This window comes from Pseudomyrmex gracilis, unplaced genomic scaffold (genome assembly GCF_002006095.1).
Source record: "Pseudomyrmex gracilis isolate BER0280 unplaced genomic scaffold, ASM200609v1 scaffold_32, whole genome shotgun sequence".
Lineage (NCBI taxonomy): Eukaryota > Metazoa > Arthropoda > Insecta > Hymenoptera > Formicidae > Pseudomyrmex > Pseudomyrmex gracilis.
In genome coordinates, this window is record NW_018020616.1 from 724,607 (window position 1) to 743,971 (window position 19,365).

The 19,365-nt window shown below is 30.5% G+C and overlaps 4 protein-coding genes across 6 annotated transcripts; 1 reads left to right on the forward strand and 3 right to left on the reverse strand.

The window, feature by feature from the left end:
- Positions 1-237: 237 nt before the first annotated feature.
- Positions 238-1,365, reverse strand: LOC109852644. 2 transcript variants are annotated; one of them, XM_020423984.1, is made up of 3 exons: positions 1,161-1,365; positions 709-931; positions 238-521 (listed from the first exon to the last, which is right to left on the reverse strand). In XM_020423984.1, the coding sequence occupies exons 1-3, from the start codon at positions 1,223-1,225 to the stop codon at positions 327-329; spliced, it is 483 nt and encodes a 160-aa protein (XP_020279573.1). In that variant the 5' UTR covers positions 1,226-1,365; the 3' UTR covers positions 238-326. The 2 variants fall into 2 exon arrangements, with proteins under 2 accessions (XP_020279573.1, XP_020279572.1); XM_020423983.1 differs by having other exon boundaries at positions 709-940.
- Positions 1,366-3,076: 1,711 nt separating this feature from the next.
- On the reverse strand, positions 3,077-11,175 carry LOC109852648 (protein dopey homolog PFC0245c-like). The gene is made up of 13 exons (XM_020423989.1): positions 10,906-11,175; positions 9,334-9,830; positions 7,761-8,210; positions 7,463-7,646; positions 6,931-7,075; positions 6,757-6,862; positions 5,633-6,057; positions 4,942-5,369; positions 4,533-4,726; positions 4,080-4,403; positions 3,817-3,886; positions 3,523-3,558; positions 3,077-3,295 (listed from the first exon to the last, which is right to left on the reverse strand). Exons 1-13 carry the CDS (start codon positions 10,906-10,908, stop codon positions 3,170-3,172), a joined length of 2,988 nt encoding a protein of 995 aa, XP_020279578.1. The 5' UTR covers positions 10,909-11,175; the 3' UTR covers positions 3,077-3,169.
- Positions 11,176-11,993: 818 nt separating this feature from the next.
- On the forward strand, positions 11,994-14,044 carry LOC109852646 (venom serine carboxypeptidase). Its single transcript, XM_020423985.1, has 2 exons — positions 11,994-12,336; positions 12,778-14,044. Exons 1-2 carry the CDS (start codon positions 12,043-12,045, stop codon positions 13,900-13,902), a joined length of 1,419 nt encoding a protein of 472 aa, XP_020279574.1. The 5' UTR covers positions 11,994-12,042; the 3' UTR covers positions 13,903-14,044.
- Positions 14,045-14,475: 431 nt separating this feature from the next.
- LOC109852647 (lysosomal thioesterase PPT2 homolog) lies at positions 14,476-16,024 on the reverse strand. 2 transcript variants are annotated; one of them, XM_020423986.1, is made up of 4 exons: positions 15,822-16,024; positions 15,387-15,636; positions 15,185-15,303; positions 14,476-14,854 (listed from the first exon to the last, which is right to left on the reverse strand). In XM_020423986.1, exons 1-4 carry the CDS (start codon positions 15,978-15,980, stop codon positions 14,501-14,503), a joined length of 882 nt encoding a protein of 293 aa, XP_020279575.1. In that variant the 5' UTR covers positions 15,981-16,024; the 3' UTR covers positions 14,476-14,500. The 2 variants fall into 2 exon arrangements, with proteins under 2 accessions (XP_020279575.1, XP_020279576.1); XM_020423987.1 differs by having other exon boundaries at positions 15,736-15,826.
- Between the last annotated feature and the right edge of the window lie 3,341 nt (positions 16,025-19,365).

The following is a 19,365-nucleotide window of genomic DNA, read 5'->3' on the forward strand; positions in this document are numbered from 1 at the left end:
CGATAATTCATTTTCGCGTGCGGTTTGCATTGAAATTTATATACGTAAATAATACGCGGGACGAATGAAACCGAAATGTATGTACTTTTGCACATTTAAACGTAAGTAAAGTTAGCGCTCTACGTCGCAACATTGTGCTCCTCTTAACATCAAAGTGGCGACATCTTTGGTAGATGTTGCCAAATAAAACTAAAACATAAGCGCAATACATTATCGACGGTTTATATTTTTATTAAATAAATAATTTAAAACGCGCAGAAATATTTTTTTAGATTTCAAATTTTTTACTAGCATTATTGTATCATTCAACTTATGTCAGATGTCTTTCAATATAATTCTGGATAACGTTGTCTGATAAATTTTCCTGGTGGACAAGTAGGCCATGGCTTGATTAAACATTTCGGTTGCCCTTGACATTGCGTCAAAGGACAATCATCTTGAAGACCATCTCTGTGCAAACAGTAACATCTGGAATATAATACGCCTCCTCTCATTTCTGGAAACTTTATAAGAGATGGTTTCTGAAAACATGATAAATCAATGAATCAAATGCTGATTATATAAAATAAAACAAAATACATTTTGAAAGGATAGGCCAGTGCACTTTATATCGATAAAAAGAAACAATTTAATAAATTTTACACAAAATTACAGCGTAGACATTATTCTTGAATGTGAAATTTATTCATTGACTCATTTATTACTAACCTTCTGTTGATCAGTTTTCTTCCGACATTTTTTTCGAATTTTTAACGAAGAGCAATAGTCTTTTTTTGACTTGGAGGTTCTTGCGTCCCATGTGGAAATACTTGGTAACTTACTTTTTTCGATATGAATTACTGTATTGTTCAGTACAGGTATTATTATGCATTTCTTTGATGATGTTGTTTTGCATTGTATCTTTTTATGTTGATCTCGCAGTATTTGTGTGCTGGAAGAGCTAAAATATTAAATATGTAATCTTGAACATGAAAACAATAAATTGAAAAATCTAAGATACTGTAAGCAGATTATTTATTGTAAAAAGTTATTATTGCATTGCAATAAAAAAAAATAAAAATAAATATACGCATATGTGCACATTTAAGTACAAGTTAATAAATATTTACATATATATAATGGTATATTTATTTAAAAAATATCAAATATGTATAACTAACCATTTAAATGTTGCATCTTTTAATTGATGAACTTTCTGGTCGATAATTTGGGTTGTAACAGACATAACGTTAAGTAAATATAACAGAAAATAATAAGAACAAATACAGAATTTACTTAAATGTGTGAAAAATACGGAAAATTTTGATTTTAAGGCCAAATTGTACAGAAATAACACATATGACTAATATGACTATTTGATTTACATTTTTTGTATATAATATTATTCTTTTATTTTTATTAATAACGATATCTAGAGTAGCAAATTTCATGCAAAAAAAATATAATCGATTAAAATCAATTAATATTTTATCTTGTATCGATAAGAAAGAAAAAATGTTATACGACTGAAATTAGATACAGTTTTCTTTCTCTTAGCGTTAGAAGGCAAAATACCATATGTTGCACCACAGAGAAATCAGACAACAGCTATCCCATTACACTTTCTTATTACTTTTTCGGCCGCTAGTTTTAACGCCATACAGTCACAAAAGTAGGTGTAGAACTACGTTCAACGTTTACTTTCAGAAGTAGACGATAAAATTAATTAAAAATGTGTATAAAGAAATTATATGTACGTACAATTATTATATTATACACAATGTTTTCACAGAACTTTTGCTGTCTACGATTTAACGAAGGATATTGTTAGAGTAGTATCATAAATTATGATAAAAAACAATCTTATCTCTATTATTGTTATTCATCCTACTGTTCATATTTCAACAGTATCAAAAAAAAACTATTTTTGTACTTTCGTAAGAACTAAATCATTAATACATGTCAGTAAAAACATATTAACTGCAAAAGCTTGCGCTGTATATTATTTTTAATCATAATATTGATTTACAAGCAGCAAAATAAGTAGTATACTCGTTAATAACTTTACGTTTATAACTTTAAGCGTGTTATGTTTTTCTTTTACCGCACAAAAGTTTAATCGGATTTTTTAAAGTATGTCTATAATTGAAGAAATATTTTCTCGCTATCGGTGTTCTACTACTTTCAACGTCATTGATAGAAAATAGAAATATTGGAAGCACAAGCAAAAGTCTCTCGTCAAGCATCTTATTTTAAGATAAGAGTATCAGACGAGAAGCAACAAAAGAGATGATATAATTGTAACACATTATTTTGTAATATTAGGTGATTGATTAAGAAATAAAGGAAAACATTGGAAGGACGAAACAATAAAAGTATTCTTTGCATTTAATACGATTTTTATTATATTTACATGCATTTATATTTATTACATTTCTAAACTAAATATCTTATTATATTACAAAAAGAATATGAATATGTTACGAATAAATTACCGATTTATAAATATATTAATATTAGTATTATTTTTTACTTCAATCGATTAACATCACTTCAATATTACTCTATGCGTAACAATGTATAAAAAAATAGTATATATAAAATATTTTTCTATCACAGTAATTGAAATTTGTATTTTTGGTTGGATTTTTGAAACTATTATAATGATGTATTCTTGTTTTTTAAGTAATTTATGAGTACAATATTATAATACAAACAATACAATGTATAATCGTAATGAATGGTATAGTATATATATCGTATTGTTGATACAATATCAAAATACTTCTGGAATTGTTACAGAAGTCATAAAGGTATGTAATAATTATATTTGAGAAATCTATAATTGTTAAAAGTTACTTAAGAAACAAGAGATAAAATATAACAGCTTTTCTTACTCAGAAAGAAAGTTGAAGACCACTACTGATTGCGAAGCGTAATCGCACGTGTACGAGCGATAAAAGAAAAACATCAGGCATGACCCTCAAAAATCCGGCCAAAAATGCAAATAATTCCGAGCACTGCTCTATCATATAAATTTTTGTTATTCATTTTGTTGTTCATATAAAAAGAAATTTAAATGAAAATAACACAATTATCGAAACACAAAACACAAACAATTTTTTTACTTCAATAAAAAAAGAAAAAACAATGCGCACAATTATTAAAAAGCAAACTGATTGCAATATCTTTATTCCTTTATGTCTCTAAAAGCAAGGATATCTCGTTGTCTAAAGCGAATCTCGTGCTTCTTCAAACGTATGTAATTCTGACGATGACGTATTTTTTGTAAAAGAGGATCGACAACAAGTTTTAGCTAAAACAGATTACAAAATATATATATTTATGACATTCATGATAAAATCTTTTATATTCTTATTCTATAAATATGATAAAAGCATTATACTAGTATATTCATTATAGAAGAGAAGAACAAATAAAGCAGTTTATATGTAAAGAATAGTTTACACATAAATCGGAAAAAAGTAACTCTCTCAATTATAAAGATATTAAAACAATATTTCAAATATTTTAAAAATTTACCTCAGTATCCTTCAAGGTTTCTACATAAATTTTTACCTACGAACAAATTGTGCGATTATTATTAAATATTATATAGTTGAATTGTAGAAACATATTTGTCTAATACAAACTTAATATTTATTTATTAACAGAAAGAAGAATATATAAACTTTTATATAAATTTGATATATACACATACACACATTTATATATACTTTTATATATATAATATACATATATATATATATATATATGAAAAAAGCGAGTATGTTTAATAATTACGTAACTGAAATAAATAATTATTATATAACGTACCTCTTCCAACAATTCTTCCGAATGTATGTTATTAATAATAACTGTCAAAACTGAATGTAGGTTAACACACCTATAATAACAAGAATATATGTAATGAGCTTATAATTAGTATGGAAGATTTATTAATACATGTGTGCAAGATTTTATGTAATGTGATAAGACAATAATAAATAAATCTAATAAGTATGACAAAATATGTAGAACATAGATAAAGTTTTATACACAATATAAACAGTTCGATATATGTAAAAAATTCTTTTTACCTTGGTTTTATACGCTGCAGTTCGTTTAACTTAATCTTCAGCAATTGTAGATCATCACTATTTTTTTTAAGAATATTTAACAAAGTATCAAAATCATCAATTAGATTGTTATCCAAAAATTGTTGGCGTAGATTATCTTGTGCTAGGAACTCTAAAGATTTGATGAGATTATTAGGCTTTCTGCTACAAGATGCGAACTCTTCGTGTTCTAAAGTAGTAAACTCTGTATTGTTTAATAATATTTCCCAAATAGATTCCTGATAAGCACCATTCTCTAGCTTTAAAGCCTGGCAATATATCCATTTCCGCCAATTTAGCAAAAGTCTGCAAATATTAAAGAAATTAATATAATCCTAATTAAAACTAATTGTTTCTACTTGTTTTATATTCGTAATAATGTATTAAAGCTCATGTTAGTGATACTTTATGTAACTTATAAGTAGAAAAACGTACTTCTTGTTTACAGGATCAGTTAAATGCCATTGTACAATAGGATTAATATATGATTTGCACATTGTATCATCAAGAACACATATCCATTTTACAGCTTCGTGACGTAACTGATTAAGAATATTATTCTCGAAATCTGAATCTTTTACTTTCTTCATTACATTATTAGCCTTATTCAGTATTACTGCAAATCTCTTCTACAAAAATATAATGTAAAATATTATATTGTAAATTATCTCTGTCTCTATATTGTAATATATAACTTTTAATATATTTAAATGCATTATTAATTTTACTTCATATTTATTTTTTATATGGGTTGACAGAGAAATGACCGTTTGATATAGGATACACTATATTTTAACAATTTGGAATGTATATTTTTTAAGTAATATATTCTTATAATATTTACCTTAAGATTCGTATCATATGGAAACATCTTTGTCGATGCGTATTCAAGAGCAGAAAACATAGGAAACCACTCAAAATAAGACATATTATGCAACAAATTGCTTGCAAGATCAAAGAATATGGTTAAATCATCATCATCTGACTTATTATTATTGTTATTATTTTTATAATTGTTATTATTTTTATAATTGTTATTATTTTTATTATTTTTATTATTTTTATTATTTTTATTATTTTTATGATTATTATTATTTTTATGATTATTATTATTATCTGTAGACATTTCTCTTTCTGGATATTTGACCAAAAAATAAAAAGCATCATCGAGAAGGTGTGCACGAGTCATTAGATCTATAGGAAAAAAGTAAGGGTCTCTCAAGAACGGAATAATATTTCTCCAGGTTCTACGATCATAGTTGACGCGATATCCTACAAAAAAAAAAGAAATATTTAGAAAAAGAGAAAAAAAGAAACATGCAATATAAAGTAAATAAAAAGTAAAATAACAGTAAATAATAAATTTTTCTAAGTAAGTTTAAGATAGTAGTTGCACAATGTTTGCAGCATTTTTGCAAAAAACTCAACAGTATCCCTACAACATGCTCCTCGTTACGCTTCAGTCTTTTTTATACATATGTATCTACAAAATGTTTATATAAATCTAAACAAATATTTTTATGTTGATATATTACCAGTGTGTCTCATGAGAACAAAAAGACTATCGCTGTCAACACTCGGAACCGTGATAATGTGGTTGTCCGGTGTTAGAATGTTTTTTACTATTGCGATGACTGGATACGACGTTGGGGGCATGGATTCCCTTCTTTCACGATAGTTATATAAATAGGATACAGGTATCCACCACTTGTTGTTACACACTTTATTAGGTGTTGATACATTTGTAATCAAAATACAGTCTGCAACCATTATTGTCGCAGAATTTTCATCATAGTTTCGTGTCACTTTTATCTTAGGATAACCTTCGTACGTTGCCCAAGAATATATCACATCTTTTAATTCTTTCTTTCTCTCTTGTAATTCTTCACTTCTCTTTTTCATGCTTTCAAATTTGTCCCACATATCGAGAATTGGCCGCTTATCATTTACGTATGTATTACTTGATTGTGACAACAGATAACATAACAAAACGTGTATCGATTATTTACAGTAATAAATGGTATTAGAAAAACATGCATAGATAAGAGAAATATACGCATAGATAGAAAATATTGATAGAAAAAATGTATTACAAGATTTTATAATAGAATAGGTTTTCGTATTCAAAGACTAATTTTTTTGACACGTAAAGAACCCAAATATTGTCCATCTGCGTATTTCTAAAGAATAACTATAATAAAAAAACTTAAAAAACAAATATGGATATGTATACGCAAAAAAATATACATATATAATTTATTGATATATTAAATAAATGTCAAAATTATTGAAAAACTTTACATACTATTTATTGATCGAACAACATTTCAAATCTACACAAGTTTCTTTCTCAAAGATTCCTAAAATTTTTCAAACTCTGACATTGGCAAATTATTGATGACTTTGCAAATTATCAATAAGAGCATCAATTTCTTTTAAGGATTTAAATATAACTATTATATTGTCATGCAATAAATGAGTAAAATACATTATCATATAATTTATTATATTATATGTATAAAAATCTTTGATGACTTTTTATCTCTTTCTACTTCTAAACGTTTTGGTAAAACGTTACACATAGAGTGAATCAAGCATAGTATGAAAAATTTTGAAATGTGTATAACATATTTTTGTTATTAATAATACATGTACTCACTTGTTATAATATATGTTGTAATATATGTTCTCGGCTTCCTTAAATATCAATTCGATGAGATCTATATCTTCGTAATAAGTACTCCACATGTGGAAAAAACTAAATGCTACAATATAATGTAAAATATGAAGGTTATTATTAATTATTTTAGTAGTTATATTTACTTAATTTTACCTTTTGCTTTCCAAGAATGACTGAGAAGTAAGTTTTTATGAAATGTATTGTTTTGATATTGAAGGTAATTAAATAATTCTACATCATCAAAAAATTGCGATCGTTTCTGGACTATATAAACACTCATTGCCTCTTCCTCATCAATCTGCCAAAAATTTTAATGATTATATATAAAAACAATAATCTGTAATAGCATAGATATTGTAAATTTTGCAATAAAGAAATCTGTGAGTGATATTCTTCATTAGAAAAATTAATGCTATAACATAGCATATTAATAATAGGAAAAATTATATTGACAATATATGTAGCATATATGTGCATCCTAATTATATAAGTAGTGTGAGATTAAACGCTTCTCAAGTAATACAATTAATACACAAAAAGACTAATAAAAACTAAACGCTGATCGTTTGTTACGCAAAAATTAATACTCTATAAATATTACATTCAAATATTAATAGTATTTCCTTATAATCAAATGTATTTTTGTATTAAAAAAAAACATAAAAATGCACAAAAAAGAACTAACATTTTCCAAAAAACGTGAAGTTCCGTAATATGTCGAAAAACCTTTGGTAAACCAAAGATCAGACTGCCGATATGTGGCCATCCAATTACTGAACACTTCTTGTATTACAGTACGTGCTACTAAAAGTGTTACGTCTCTTTTCCTTATCGGAACTGATTGGTAATTGCATACAATGTTATTGTCCCTGAAAATAAGATTGTTTTTATTGCAATTCTGTTGTTCACAGTACATTTGTTTACAAGTTTGTCTTATTGTTTTGAATTGTATATCTTATTTAATTGTATATCTCTTTGTGTACCTGAGAAAAACAAGTCCTGGAGTTACTGCATCTTCATATTCTGTATTGTTATGTAGTATGTAACGCACATTTATCCATGATAATAATAGATTCTTCTGGTTTTTATATACATAATTCGTGACCTTATCAATAACAAAGTTTGCATGTTGAATGTCATTTACTATCTCTGGTTTGCACCAAATGCTGACAAGTTTATTCACATATATCCGAATTACTGTATCAGGCAAGAGTGCTACTGTTAGCAAATGAGTAGACATTAGAGTTGTCGTATAAAAATAGTCAAAATGGTAATTATTTATATTAGTATCTGTGTCTCTAACAGACATATGTGACAGAGCCTTATAAATATTGTTGTTATATTTAATGCTAACAGTAAATGTGGCTTTTTTTTCTGAATCGATCCAATACGGAAATACCCAATTATTCGGAATACGTGAGAAAATCATATATCTACGTAAGAAAACAAAACATATGTTATGCATAGATATGTTATTATCTTACTAATAAAAGTATGTAAAACATTTAAATTCACTACGTAAATAATATTAATATAAAATACATTTTTGTGATAATGCATTAGAAATTTTTGTCGAATATCGAGACAAATGCGAGTTAATATACAAGCGTTGTTTAACGCTTTACTTACGTAGAGTTTGCTGCTATCAATTGTTCGATTAAAGATTTAATATTTTTCTTTTAATTACCGAAAAAGATCCAAACAATAGATTGAATAGTTTGATAATAATACATTTATTTATATAAATATACAAATAACTTGTATATTGGCTCGCTGTTTACCTTAATATTTGAATTTTTCTTTTTTATAAGCATTTATTTATATAAATTCTCTTGTGCAAATTGTGCATGCGTTTCATTATTTATATTGTGCTTGATTAATCCACAATAATATGTGTCGCGAACACTGTTCTTTTCTTTTATTAATCTTTTAGTAATTACACAAATGTATGAATTTTCTACTCGCCGCTGTCCTTTCCGTCTGAGTGAAAACAAGAAAGCAAACGAAATAGAGTGGGATAGAGCAACAACCAGCTTGTTGCTTTATCCCACTCTCTCATTAGCTCTCTTTCTCACTCACATGTAACAGAAAATATCGAGAAATAAGATAAAAACTAACAACGACCGAGAGACGAAAACAATATCATGTGTCTTCATCGCACAAAGAGAACAGATAAAAGACCGAGAATGTTGCTGAGCGATTTCAAATACGAAAAAGAGATGTAATCTAGGCAAAAGACTATTTTTTGACTAATCGGACTCGTATTTTGTTGAACTTCTTACATGTCATGCATAGCACATGATATTACTTTGTATCGAACGAGAGTGATAAACAAAAAATATCAAGGTTTATATATCATCAAGATACAAAAGACATCGATGCGTGTTTTCGTTTCCGTTATCAGCATTTAATATATGTATATATGTCTCAAATGTAAATAATACTTTAGTCAAGTTTCCGTAATAATATATTGATACAGTCAATGTGGCAATAAATAATGTGTGACTACATTGTAGAAATATTATATAATACTAGTAGCTTAATATGTGTACTTACCTTTCTTCACCTTTGTTCGTATATGTTATTAAGAATTTTGCAACATTTTCTAGAGTACACATACTTGTTGAATTTATCCAGTATTTTTCAGGTGACACATTTGTTCTTGTTTCTACTACTTCCTCACCATCGTTCATGACACGTATATTGCTCTTAAACATTTCACGCGTAACTCGATTTTCTTTCGTCGAACGTGATTCTATGGTTCTTAAAATCGTAGAATTATCTTCAATAAATGAAGATAACATAATATCAAATGCTCTACAATCTCCTTCATATAATATTATTTTCGGCAGTGTACATGAAACGTTTATCAGAGCAGACTGTGTGATGAAGAAGCCATATTCGTCCATATTAACATTCAGAATATATTCTAACGGTTCTACACATTCCGATGACAAAGATTCCACATCCTCGGTAGAAGAAGATAGATCAATTACGCTGATAAATATTAACCATATAATTCCGAGGAATTTAAGCATCTGCATATTTCGTATCTACAAAAATTATTTGGTTTATCAGACAAGAAAAATCTACAGATAAAAACGCGTAATTATTGCAAATAAATTACGCAAAAATAAATATTATACGAGAAAAAAAAAAGATAAAATAAATCACGAGGTAAAATTGATCAATTTAGAAACTAAATAAAGTTTCTATATACTTGCAATATTATAATAAAATTTTTTTAGAGAACGTCAAAAAGGAGGTTAATTTTATTAATTTCCAACGGATAATATACGATTTAATGATTTATTTTCAGTAGATAATATACGACTTAATATGATCAAGATATAAGCCGGTCTGTTTCAAGTTGCGCGACCGATTTTACCCCGTCTTCCAATAACAAGTTACTTTCTCAAATATATAAACAAACAACAAAAGTGGATATATCTTATACATATGTTGTCAATGTGCTATAATATTTCTTACATATACACGCGCGCACACGCACGCACACATATCAGTATTTATAAAGATTTCGTCCTTCTATCACAATATGACATATACAAAAACAACTAAGAAAACAAGTGTAAAGATTCTTAATCGCTATTGACAGTATTATTTCAACGAGAATATGGAAATATATAAATATTTTAATATATGTAAATATATATAAATATTTTAATCATATTTATTGTGTTTATCTTAATCTTATATACGCGATAAATAAAAACTTAAATCATGTATATATTACAACGTAAAAAAGTTAGATAATATTATAATATGTACATATATATTTGATAATATATATTTAACGTATTTGTTCTCAAGAATATACATATACATTGAAATTTTATTATTTTCCATTTCTGCTTCTGTTTTACATTAAATATGATATACTGGTGTAAAATAACAAATATAGTAATGTTTATAACACGTAATGATTACGATTGTGCAGTTTCTTTAAAAAAAGAAATTTAAAAAAAAATATATGACTTTGACAATGTTAGAACAAATTAACTTTATGATAGAAAAAACGAGCAAACATATATTTATACGTTAGAGATGGTAAAATATTTCACGTCGAGTTTCGATTTGATCTAAAAAATATTAGATTTAGTTACTTACCATGTTGTGAGATTCAGTTCACTAAAACATAAATCTTGGATTAATTAGCTAATAGCTAATAATATCGTTGAGAATTGGTATAACTAGAACGTCTGTAAAGAATTTGCTCAAGTATCTTCAAAACGTGCGATCTTAACTCTTCGAGAGATTATCGCAAACTAAAGGACATTCGCGTCTTCGTCGAATAATAAATACGTAGCACACGTTTGAAGAAATGTCCTTATATGTTGTTTTCTGTTCTTATATATGATTGTGTATTCTATCATTTACTGCTTGCTCCACAATAAAGACAATTTAGATCCCCTAGCATCGTGGGGACTTTTTCTTATTCCACTTGACATTACTCATTAATCGGAGTTAGAGCAACTCCGACAATCTAGAGTCGAATTGGTTCTCTGTATCATAGACTTAACATATATCTATAAGCGCGTTGTTTTTAGGGCGCTTTAAAAGTCAGTATGTCTTTATTGCTCTTTAAACACATCATTTTACTGTTACTAGCAAGTTTATATAACATAATAATAAAAAAATAATTAAATACTATTTTTCTAAAGCGCGCGATTACAGGCGCGCTCGGGAAGCACGCTATCAGCGCTATCGCATCATTCTATCTTTATCGTTCGTCTGACAAAAACAAAGATAGAATGATGCGATAGCGCTGATAACACGCTTCCCGAACGCGCCCTACATGAGCTGAAGCCCCGTATGATTTCGAGCTAATTCGTCCCTGAGCTCGAGTCGTTTGAGCGTTTTACGCTCCAAGCAAAGCCAAGAAGTCCAGAGGATCGATTCTGTATCACGCAGTGTAGTGAAAATTAAAAAAGTGAGCAAATAATTTACTAAAAAATATCTATGATCTTATTGGTCAACAACTAGTAAATTTGCTCACTTTTGTAATTTTCACTACATTGCATGGACACACAATCGACTCCCAGAGAAGTGGGAATGGCAGCAAGTACAGCTACCGAAGCTCGTTCAAAATTATGACACTCTACAGATCTTAAAGCAAGAAAGTCTTCGAACCGAACGTACCTGTAAAATGGCCTTCACCCTACCATCGGGCCACTACAGTATATATTGCTTCAGCTGTATCTCGTTAGGTCAGTACGCGATGACAAGCTGGAAGTAAGCTGCAACATGAGTAAAATACTTGTTCTAATTTTGAGTGCGGTTTTGTTGTTGCCGCGCGAAAGTTTAAGCGGATTTTTCAAGGTATATCCGCCCTTAAAATTATTTCCTCTTGATGTCAGAGACGATCCTGGTGTTCCATTGTTTTTGACACCTCTAATAGAAAATGGAAAAATCGAAGACGCACGAGCAAAGGCTCTCGTCCAGCACAAAGACATGGGTGATGTTAGCAGTTATGCCGGTTACTTCACAGTTAATAAAAAATATAATTCCAATCTCTTCTTCTGGTTCTTCCCAGCAATGGTAAGTATAATAAAGTAGTTATTATATGTCATTATATTTTTGTAATAATGTAACAATTTTGTAAAACATGTCAAAATAGAAGAGTAGAAAAATGTTAGTACAAAAGAAAACTAATAAAAATAAAATTATAATAAGCATAAAGATATTCAAGACTCTAGATAATATTCGGAACAGTATATATATATATAATATATATTTTGTTATCTGCATATTTACCATAATATTTGTATGCATGTTGTATACGTATATGTATACGTTGATTATTGATTATTGTACGATTATCATACTGTGTACAATAATTAGTTATGCAAAAAATAGTCATACATCAAATATTATTAGCAGTTATTATTAGTTTATTATGCAAAATAAGGTTTTTTCAATCAGGAAGTAAAATTTAGAAAGTTATATAAGAAAATAAACTTTTTTTTTTATATTTTACAGCATAATCCTAAAACAGCTCCGGTAGTACTCTGGCTACAAGGTGGTCCGGGATCAACTTCGCTATTTGGTCTCTTTATGGAAAATGGTCCATTTGTTGTAACTGCTAACAAAACACTGACGAATCGCAAATATTCATGGAATTTAGGACACAATGTAATTTATATTGATAATCCAGTTGGTACTGGATACAGTTTTACCGATAATGAAAAAGGATATGCCACAAGTGAGACGGATGTGGGAAGAGATGTTCTTCATGGTTTAGTACAATTCTTTCAATTATTCCCAGAGTTGGAAAATAATGATTTCTTTGTTACTGGTGAGTCATATGGCGGGAAGTATGTGCCAGCGATATCTCATGCCATTAAAGAATATAACGTTAAAGCAGAGAGGAAAATTAACATGAAAGGTTTAGCCATTGGTAACGGACTATGCGATCCAGAAAATCAATTGTTTTACGGCGATTATTTATATCAACTTGGATTAATAGATTTAAATGGAAAAAATCTATTTCATAAGTATGAGCAAAAAGGCCGTGATTTAATTAAACAAAAAAAGTACATCGAGGCATTTGAAGTGTTCGATTTACTAATTGATGGTGATTTAACTAGCACTTCGTCTCTATTCAAGAATTTAACTGGTTTAAATGAATACTACAATTACGTGAATGCACAAGGCGATGATGGCGATGATAGCGATTTGATGTCTGAGTATGTTCAAAGAGCTGATGTCAGACGTGCTATACATGTAGGAAACAATAGTTTTCACGTCGGTAGCAGTGATGTTGAAAAACATCTAAAAGCAGACATCATGAAATCCATAGTTGATCTCTTGGTAGATCTTCTGAAACATTACAGGGTACTTCTATACAATGGACAATTAGATATCATTGTAGCATATCCGCTCACGGAGAATTTCTTACAAAAAATGCAGTGGTCCGGAGCGCAAAAATATGCAAAAGCACCGAGAAAGTTGTGGATGGTTGAAAAGGAATTAGCAGGATACTCAAAAACTGTTGATAATTTAACGGAAGTTCTTGTGCGAAATGCAGGTCATTTGGTTCCTTTGGATCAGCCGAAATGGGCGTTAGATCTTATTACACGATTCACACACAATAAAAAGTTTTAAAGTAATTGAAAATTGCTCTACCAAATGTGACGTAAATTTAGAAATCTTTTTACAATATTTACTATTGTAAAGAAAACTAATATGTAATATGTGCCAATTATACTTAAACTCAAATAAATAACGAAGCAAATTCATAATATAAGCTGTCTTGTTAAAATGATTTATTAAATTGAGACATAAAAAAATTGTGATTTCTCGAAAAGAAAAATATATAATATGTATATACATACATGGAAATATAACTTAGAAATATAGAAATGTTCACATCGAACAAGTAGTGTTTCTTAAAATAGAAAATTATCCATCAAAAAAATGGAAATTTATATCAATATATCTATATAAATCTGAATTATTTATGTAATATAAAACAATTTCTTAATCCTATATATATGTATACATTACATATGTACATACGTGTAGAACGTTTCTCTCTATACACTTATTTTATGTTGAAATATAAAATGTCATGATATTGAGCGACAATGTTATCATAATTATATAATAATAATATTTAATAATTATAACAATAGTCTTTTGAATTTCAATTATAATTTCAGTAAATATGGCAAAATTTTCTTCTTTATATCTTATATATATTTTAATCTAAATATGGTAATAAAAATTGATCTACAATAGAAATATTTTTATGCCAGTCAGAATGTTGAATTCCTGGGACAGTAATAATTTCTAGTTTTCCTTGTTCATTTAATGTTTTTAAACCTATCGTATCATCTTTATAAACAGATCTGTTAAACATTTCTATCACAGTGAGATTACTATCATAATATCCGAAATGACTACTTTGCCATGGAGTAATAACTCCGTCATCTGGTCCTCCAATAAGTATCATACGTTCTAACTTAATAAGACCCGATTTGAAGTCAGAATTGTTAAATAGTTTAATTTCATTGTTAACATATGGCAAAAATTTGCTATACTCATAGTACAGTTTCTGAAAAAAAAAAAAATATATATATATATATACATGTCAACATTACATATACTATATATAATGTACAGTAGGGAGCAGCATATCGTGCGGTTCCAGGGGAAGTATTTTTTGGGAATTTCTCCTTTGACTGCTTCTACTATCGCGCGTCGTTTTCCTTTGATCTCTGCCAGCAGCCCGAGATCGAAGGAGAGCAGCGCGTAGTAATAGGAGCAGCTAGAAAAAAAATTTCCGAGAAATACTTCCCCTGGAGCCGCACGATATGGTGCTCCCTATTGTACATATACTATATGTATGTAACTATATTATGTTTGTAAAACAACATATACGAACTTGATGATAAGGATCATTCCAATAATTTCCAACACTAGTGTGTTGCCCAAGTCGTGAATAAAAAAGTTCGTAAGCAGTTTCACAAACCAGACCTGGAAAGATTAGATGCAGAAAATTTGCTGAAATCAAAAAGATTCCTTCAATTAATATAAAATCTGACTCTTCCTATATACTTCTTCGAAAACATTATAGTTGTACGTACTTCCGTATTGTCCTGCTTGCGGTGAACTCAAAGAAATAAAATTTCTTACGTTGTGCATAGGAAACCTCTGCAATATCGCTCGAGCTAATAAACCACCTTGACTGTAGCCTATTAAATTAATTCCTTCGGGAAATGCAGCGCCTATAGAAATTACATCCATGCCTACTTCCTCTACCTGTTGCCACATTGGTTCCAGGCTGCTCCAGCCCGCAAATCTAACAGTGTTGTAAACTGGAGTTCCCGGATGCATCTGCGTTTTTGAAGATATAATTTTAGGTACAAAAAAGATATATACATAAATTTAACTATAATTTACATTTTATATTTATATTATATTATATTTTTTTACAATGATTTATTAGTCGTTATCAATACGTCACGTTTGCATCAAGGACATTGCGCTAACAGCTGTTTTGTTTCATTCATTCGGTTTACCTCTTGGATTCTATCACTGATAAGTTTCATGCTGATATTCCCGGTTAGCACACCGTGGATAATGACCACCGGGTGATACACTTTTGCATCATTGTATGATAACAAATATATTAAAAACAAATAAATATAATTATATATCACAGAACTTTGTTTTGCCATTGTTCTTCAACGCTACAAATGCACACAAGCTGCAAAACAGCTGATGTCCAGCTGATATTTCAGTAGCGCTACACGGAAAGTTGGAGCAACTAGTTCGAGTTAAATCGCCGATATACGCACACACAAAAATACTATAGTATGTTACCAGTAGAAGATAGTAGTAAGTGAAGATAGTAGATGATGAGAATTATCATCCGTTGATATTTATTGTGTTATACAATAAACACAATGCTATATTTATAAAAGAAGTTTAATATTCTATATTTTATTACAATGTATAGTAATTGTTACACACACATAATAAAATGTCATATATCTCTCAGAGAGATATGTATTTTTATTTACTTAAATCAAACTTGGGCGTCAGATTGTTGCTCACAATTTTGTAAATCATCTTACTATTAATTGTTATATTAATATTGTTTATATATATACTAGAGAGCTTTGTTTTTAGTTGCGCTACTAATTGTCAAAGCGCATCTCCCAACAATCTCAAAAATCTGTCTCCTCTACATACACAAGCCGCGGGAGATTGCTCAATATAAAAAATTCCATAAATACGGAAGCAATGATCCTGCAGTTAAAACAGTGGTCGGATGACGATAAATCGAAGGGCGAACGAAAGGAGGGTGCTGACGGCCGAAGGAATTCAATTGCATCGTGAAACGGTGCGTTGTAGAATATAGTGGATCGCCACCCTAATCCTTACGGGCTGCTAGGTGGCGGGGCACGTGGTATTTTCCCGTGCTCTCGCCTATTCAGCCATACATCACCGTGCTCTGACATTGCGCCCGCTTTTCCCCCATCCCGTAGACAGAAACTCACGCCCTGCGCCGAGACGACGACGGGATGCCGGGCGCATTGTTTCGACCAGCGTCATTCATGATTATCACGGCTTTAACCCTTGAAGAAGCAACCCTTTCGCTGTTCGCGCCATTATCCGAGCATTGATGTACTACCGGAATCCTAACGCTATTGCCACTTTTCGGTGCTTTAATAAATCATCAGTTTGCAAATAGCGTTAATATGGTTTTAAATTATCTATAATTCTCTATAATTCATATTACGCACATGTGAAAGTTCGATGATAAGTAGGTGTATCTAGGATATATGGCTGAGATATAGTTTTTTTTACATATTATTATCTTATCTATTTTGAATTATTTGTTATTATTTGTCTTATTTATTTCCAACAACATGTGTGTACCAAAAAATATGTTTGATTGTCTACGTATCAAGATAATACACACACACACACGCACTCGTGCATTCTTCAAGCATTATTGGAAACACAATTGCGCAGTTATCACGATCATGAAGAATCACTGAATTTTCTCGCGAAAAAGATATCATTAACCCTCATAGAACGAATGATCTCTCCGCGCTCGAAATTCGAAGGGTTCTACCAACGATCAACGCGTCATTGCAAATGAAGTAATTTGCGAGAATGACAGCCGAGATATTCGACGCTTAAGGACAAAATTAGAACTGTCGTGTGCTGCCACAAACACATCATACACCATCGTGACGACGGTGAAAGGGGTGTCGCGTTTCTAATCAATTTTATTAGATTCTCCACGAATCAAATGATACGTTGGCGTTTCAAGATCTTCGTGCGAGATCTTCATCTAGCTGATCGGGCTTAATCCGATTCCGATTCATTATATATCGGCTCACATAATCTTCATCTTACTTATCATCTCCCTTGACAAATGATGCTTATAGAAACACACAGATATATATGAGACACACAGATAATCTACTATTGTGTGTTTTTACATCTTTTTTTGCATTCGTGTATTTTCACTTTATTAGAGATAAGGTCGTAAGAAGTTGAAGAATATGATACAGTAAGACGTAGTAAACAAAAACAACGACGGTGCGGTGCAATTTGCAACGAGGATCGTTACGAAGGACTGCAAGACCGGGGGTCCTCCTGGGAAGGTCAGAGGACGTAGATTCCTTCATCCACTTCCTGCGGTATGATATCCGGTGATGGTTGCGCGCCTCGGTTAACACTCGGCGGACTGAAATAGCGAGCCAGCCGACCGCGAATATTCTTGATTAAACGCAAAAAAGCTCGGAGACCTACCGCTCGCCTTGCGCTACAGTCGTGGCTGCGTTTTTTCGCCACCCTCCGCCATCACGACGGTCGGGCTTGAGCACGGAATTGGATTGGCCGCCTTTTCTCTCGCTCGCATCCCACCTTCCTGTGACTGCTTTATCTTTCTCTCTCTCTCTCTCTCTCTCTTTCTCTTTCTCTTTCTCTTTCTCTTTCTCTCTCTCTCTCTCATTTTATCCGTCGTTCAACGGAAGAAACACCAGCGGTTTCAAAGCATTGGGGGGACTCGATTAGAGCAGCTTGCGACCGCCAGAAGTACCTGGACACGTTCGTTCTTTCGTGCTCGTCCCTCCATCTAAATTGTTGTACACTATCCAGGCAATCTTTTTTGATAAGAGGTACAACAGTACTTGTTCGGAGAATGTGTATCTTTAATCAAATATTTCCGCATGACAGTGAGGTATGCCTGTCATAATCCACGACTTTTGCTTTAATCTCTAGAATCGATAGATTTTACAACAGCTCTTTGACATTGTATTCTTCTTTTAACTTAAATAACGTATATACGTGACATGTGTTTTGTAATGTCAAAAAAGTCAACGCAAAGTTTTATTTTTATAGTCTCACAGTTCACAAAAAGTGCGTAGACTTATATGAGTCACGCATATACCGAGGAATTTTCTCCAAAGTCTCTTCTGAGTCTCGCGAAAAAAATTTATGCGCATTTACATATGCAGTTAATAAAACAGTACAATATTTTGTAAATTTAAATGTGCACCCGCACATGACGAATGAACAGCGAGGCGGTAATGTTCGCAAAAATATTCAGGACCTGCTGCGATGAGATGCGCGCCTACGCAACATCATCTTTTTTTTTTTTTTTCCATTTTGGAAGGAATGTGCAAACAATAAAAAAACAAATTTCCCAACTTCTTTATCAACTTCTCGCACACCAGATTTTCACATATACGTGAAATTGCTAGTTACAGATCAGCGTAGACAATAATTTGATCACTATTTATCGCATTTATATATTTAATAATATTTGTAAAATCTATAAAATTTCAAAATTTTACAGAGAAAAGGACGTACTGATTACTTTCTTTTGTTATATAAAAACTATAGTAAAAAAAAGTCATTTTAATTATGTCATTGAAAAACACTATTTATTTTGCGCGAGAGATGCGGTGCATAATAATAAGATGAGAGGAGAAAATTGCGACAGAGTGTATTTTTTTAGCAAGAAAACATCGAAGAGTTTCTCTCAGTCCGAGGATCGACTGGTGAGCTCTCGCTTAAAGCCACCCTCTACCCCGTAAAGTA

What these genes read in the sequence shown, in the direction of transcription:
- LOC109852644 (XM_020423983.1), bottom strand. Translation starts at nt 1,225, where the DNA reads ATGTCTGTTACAACCCAAATTATCGACCAGAAAGTTCATCAATTAAAA. An exon ending in AAAGATGCAACATTTAAATG is followed by an intron (nt 941 to 1,160) that starts GTTAGTTATACA and finishes TTAATATTTTAG; the next exon opens with CTCTTCCAGCACACAAATAC. An exon ending in AGAAAACTGATCAACAGAAG is followed by an intron (nt 522 to 708) that starts GTTAGTAATAAA and finishes TCATGTTTTCAG; the next exon opens with AAACCATCTCTTATAAAGTT.
- LOC109852648 (XM_020423989.1), bottom strand. An exon ending in CTTCACGTTTTTTGGAAAAT is followed by an intron (nt 7,076 to 7,462) that starts GTTAGTTCTTTT and finishes AATTTTTGGCAG; the next exon opens with ATTGATGAGGAAGAGGCAAT. An exon ending in AAACCTTGAAGGATACTGAG is followed by an intron (nt 3,296 to 3,522) that starts GTAAATTTTTAA and finishes AATCTGTTTTAG; the next exon opens with CTAAAACTTGTTGTCGATCC.
- LOC109852646 (XM_020423985.1), top strand. Translation starts at nt 12,043, where the DNA reads ATGAGTAAAATACTTGTTCTAATTTTGAGTGCGGTTTTGTTGTTGCCG. An exon ending in TCTGGTTCTTCCCAGCAATG is followed by an intron (nt 12,337 to 12,777) that starts GTAAGTATAATA and finishes TATATTTTACAG; the next exon opens with CATAATCCTAAAACAGCTCC.
- LOC109852647 (XM_020423986.1), bottom strand. Translation starts at nt 15,980, where the DNA reads ATGGCAAAACAAAGTTCTGTGATATATAATTATATTTATTTGTTTTTA. An exon ending in TCAGTGATAGAATCCAAGAG is followed by an intron (nt 15,637 to 15,821) that starts GTAAACCGAATG and finishes TCAAAAACGCAG; the next exon opens with ATGCATCCGGGAACTCCAGT. An exon ending in GCAAGCAGGACAATACGGAA is followed by an intron (nt 15,304 to 15,386) that starts GTACGTACAACT and finishes TTTTGATTTCAG; the next exon opens with CAAATTTTCTGCATCTAATC.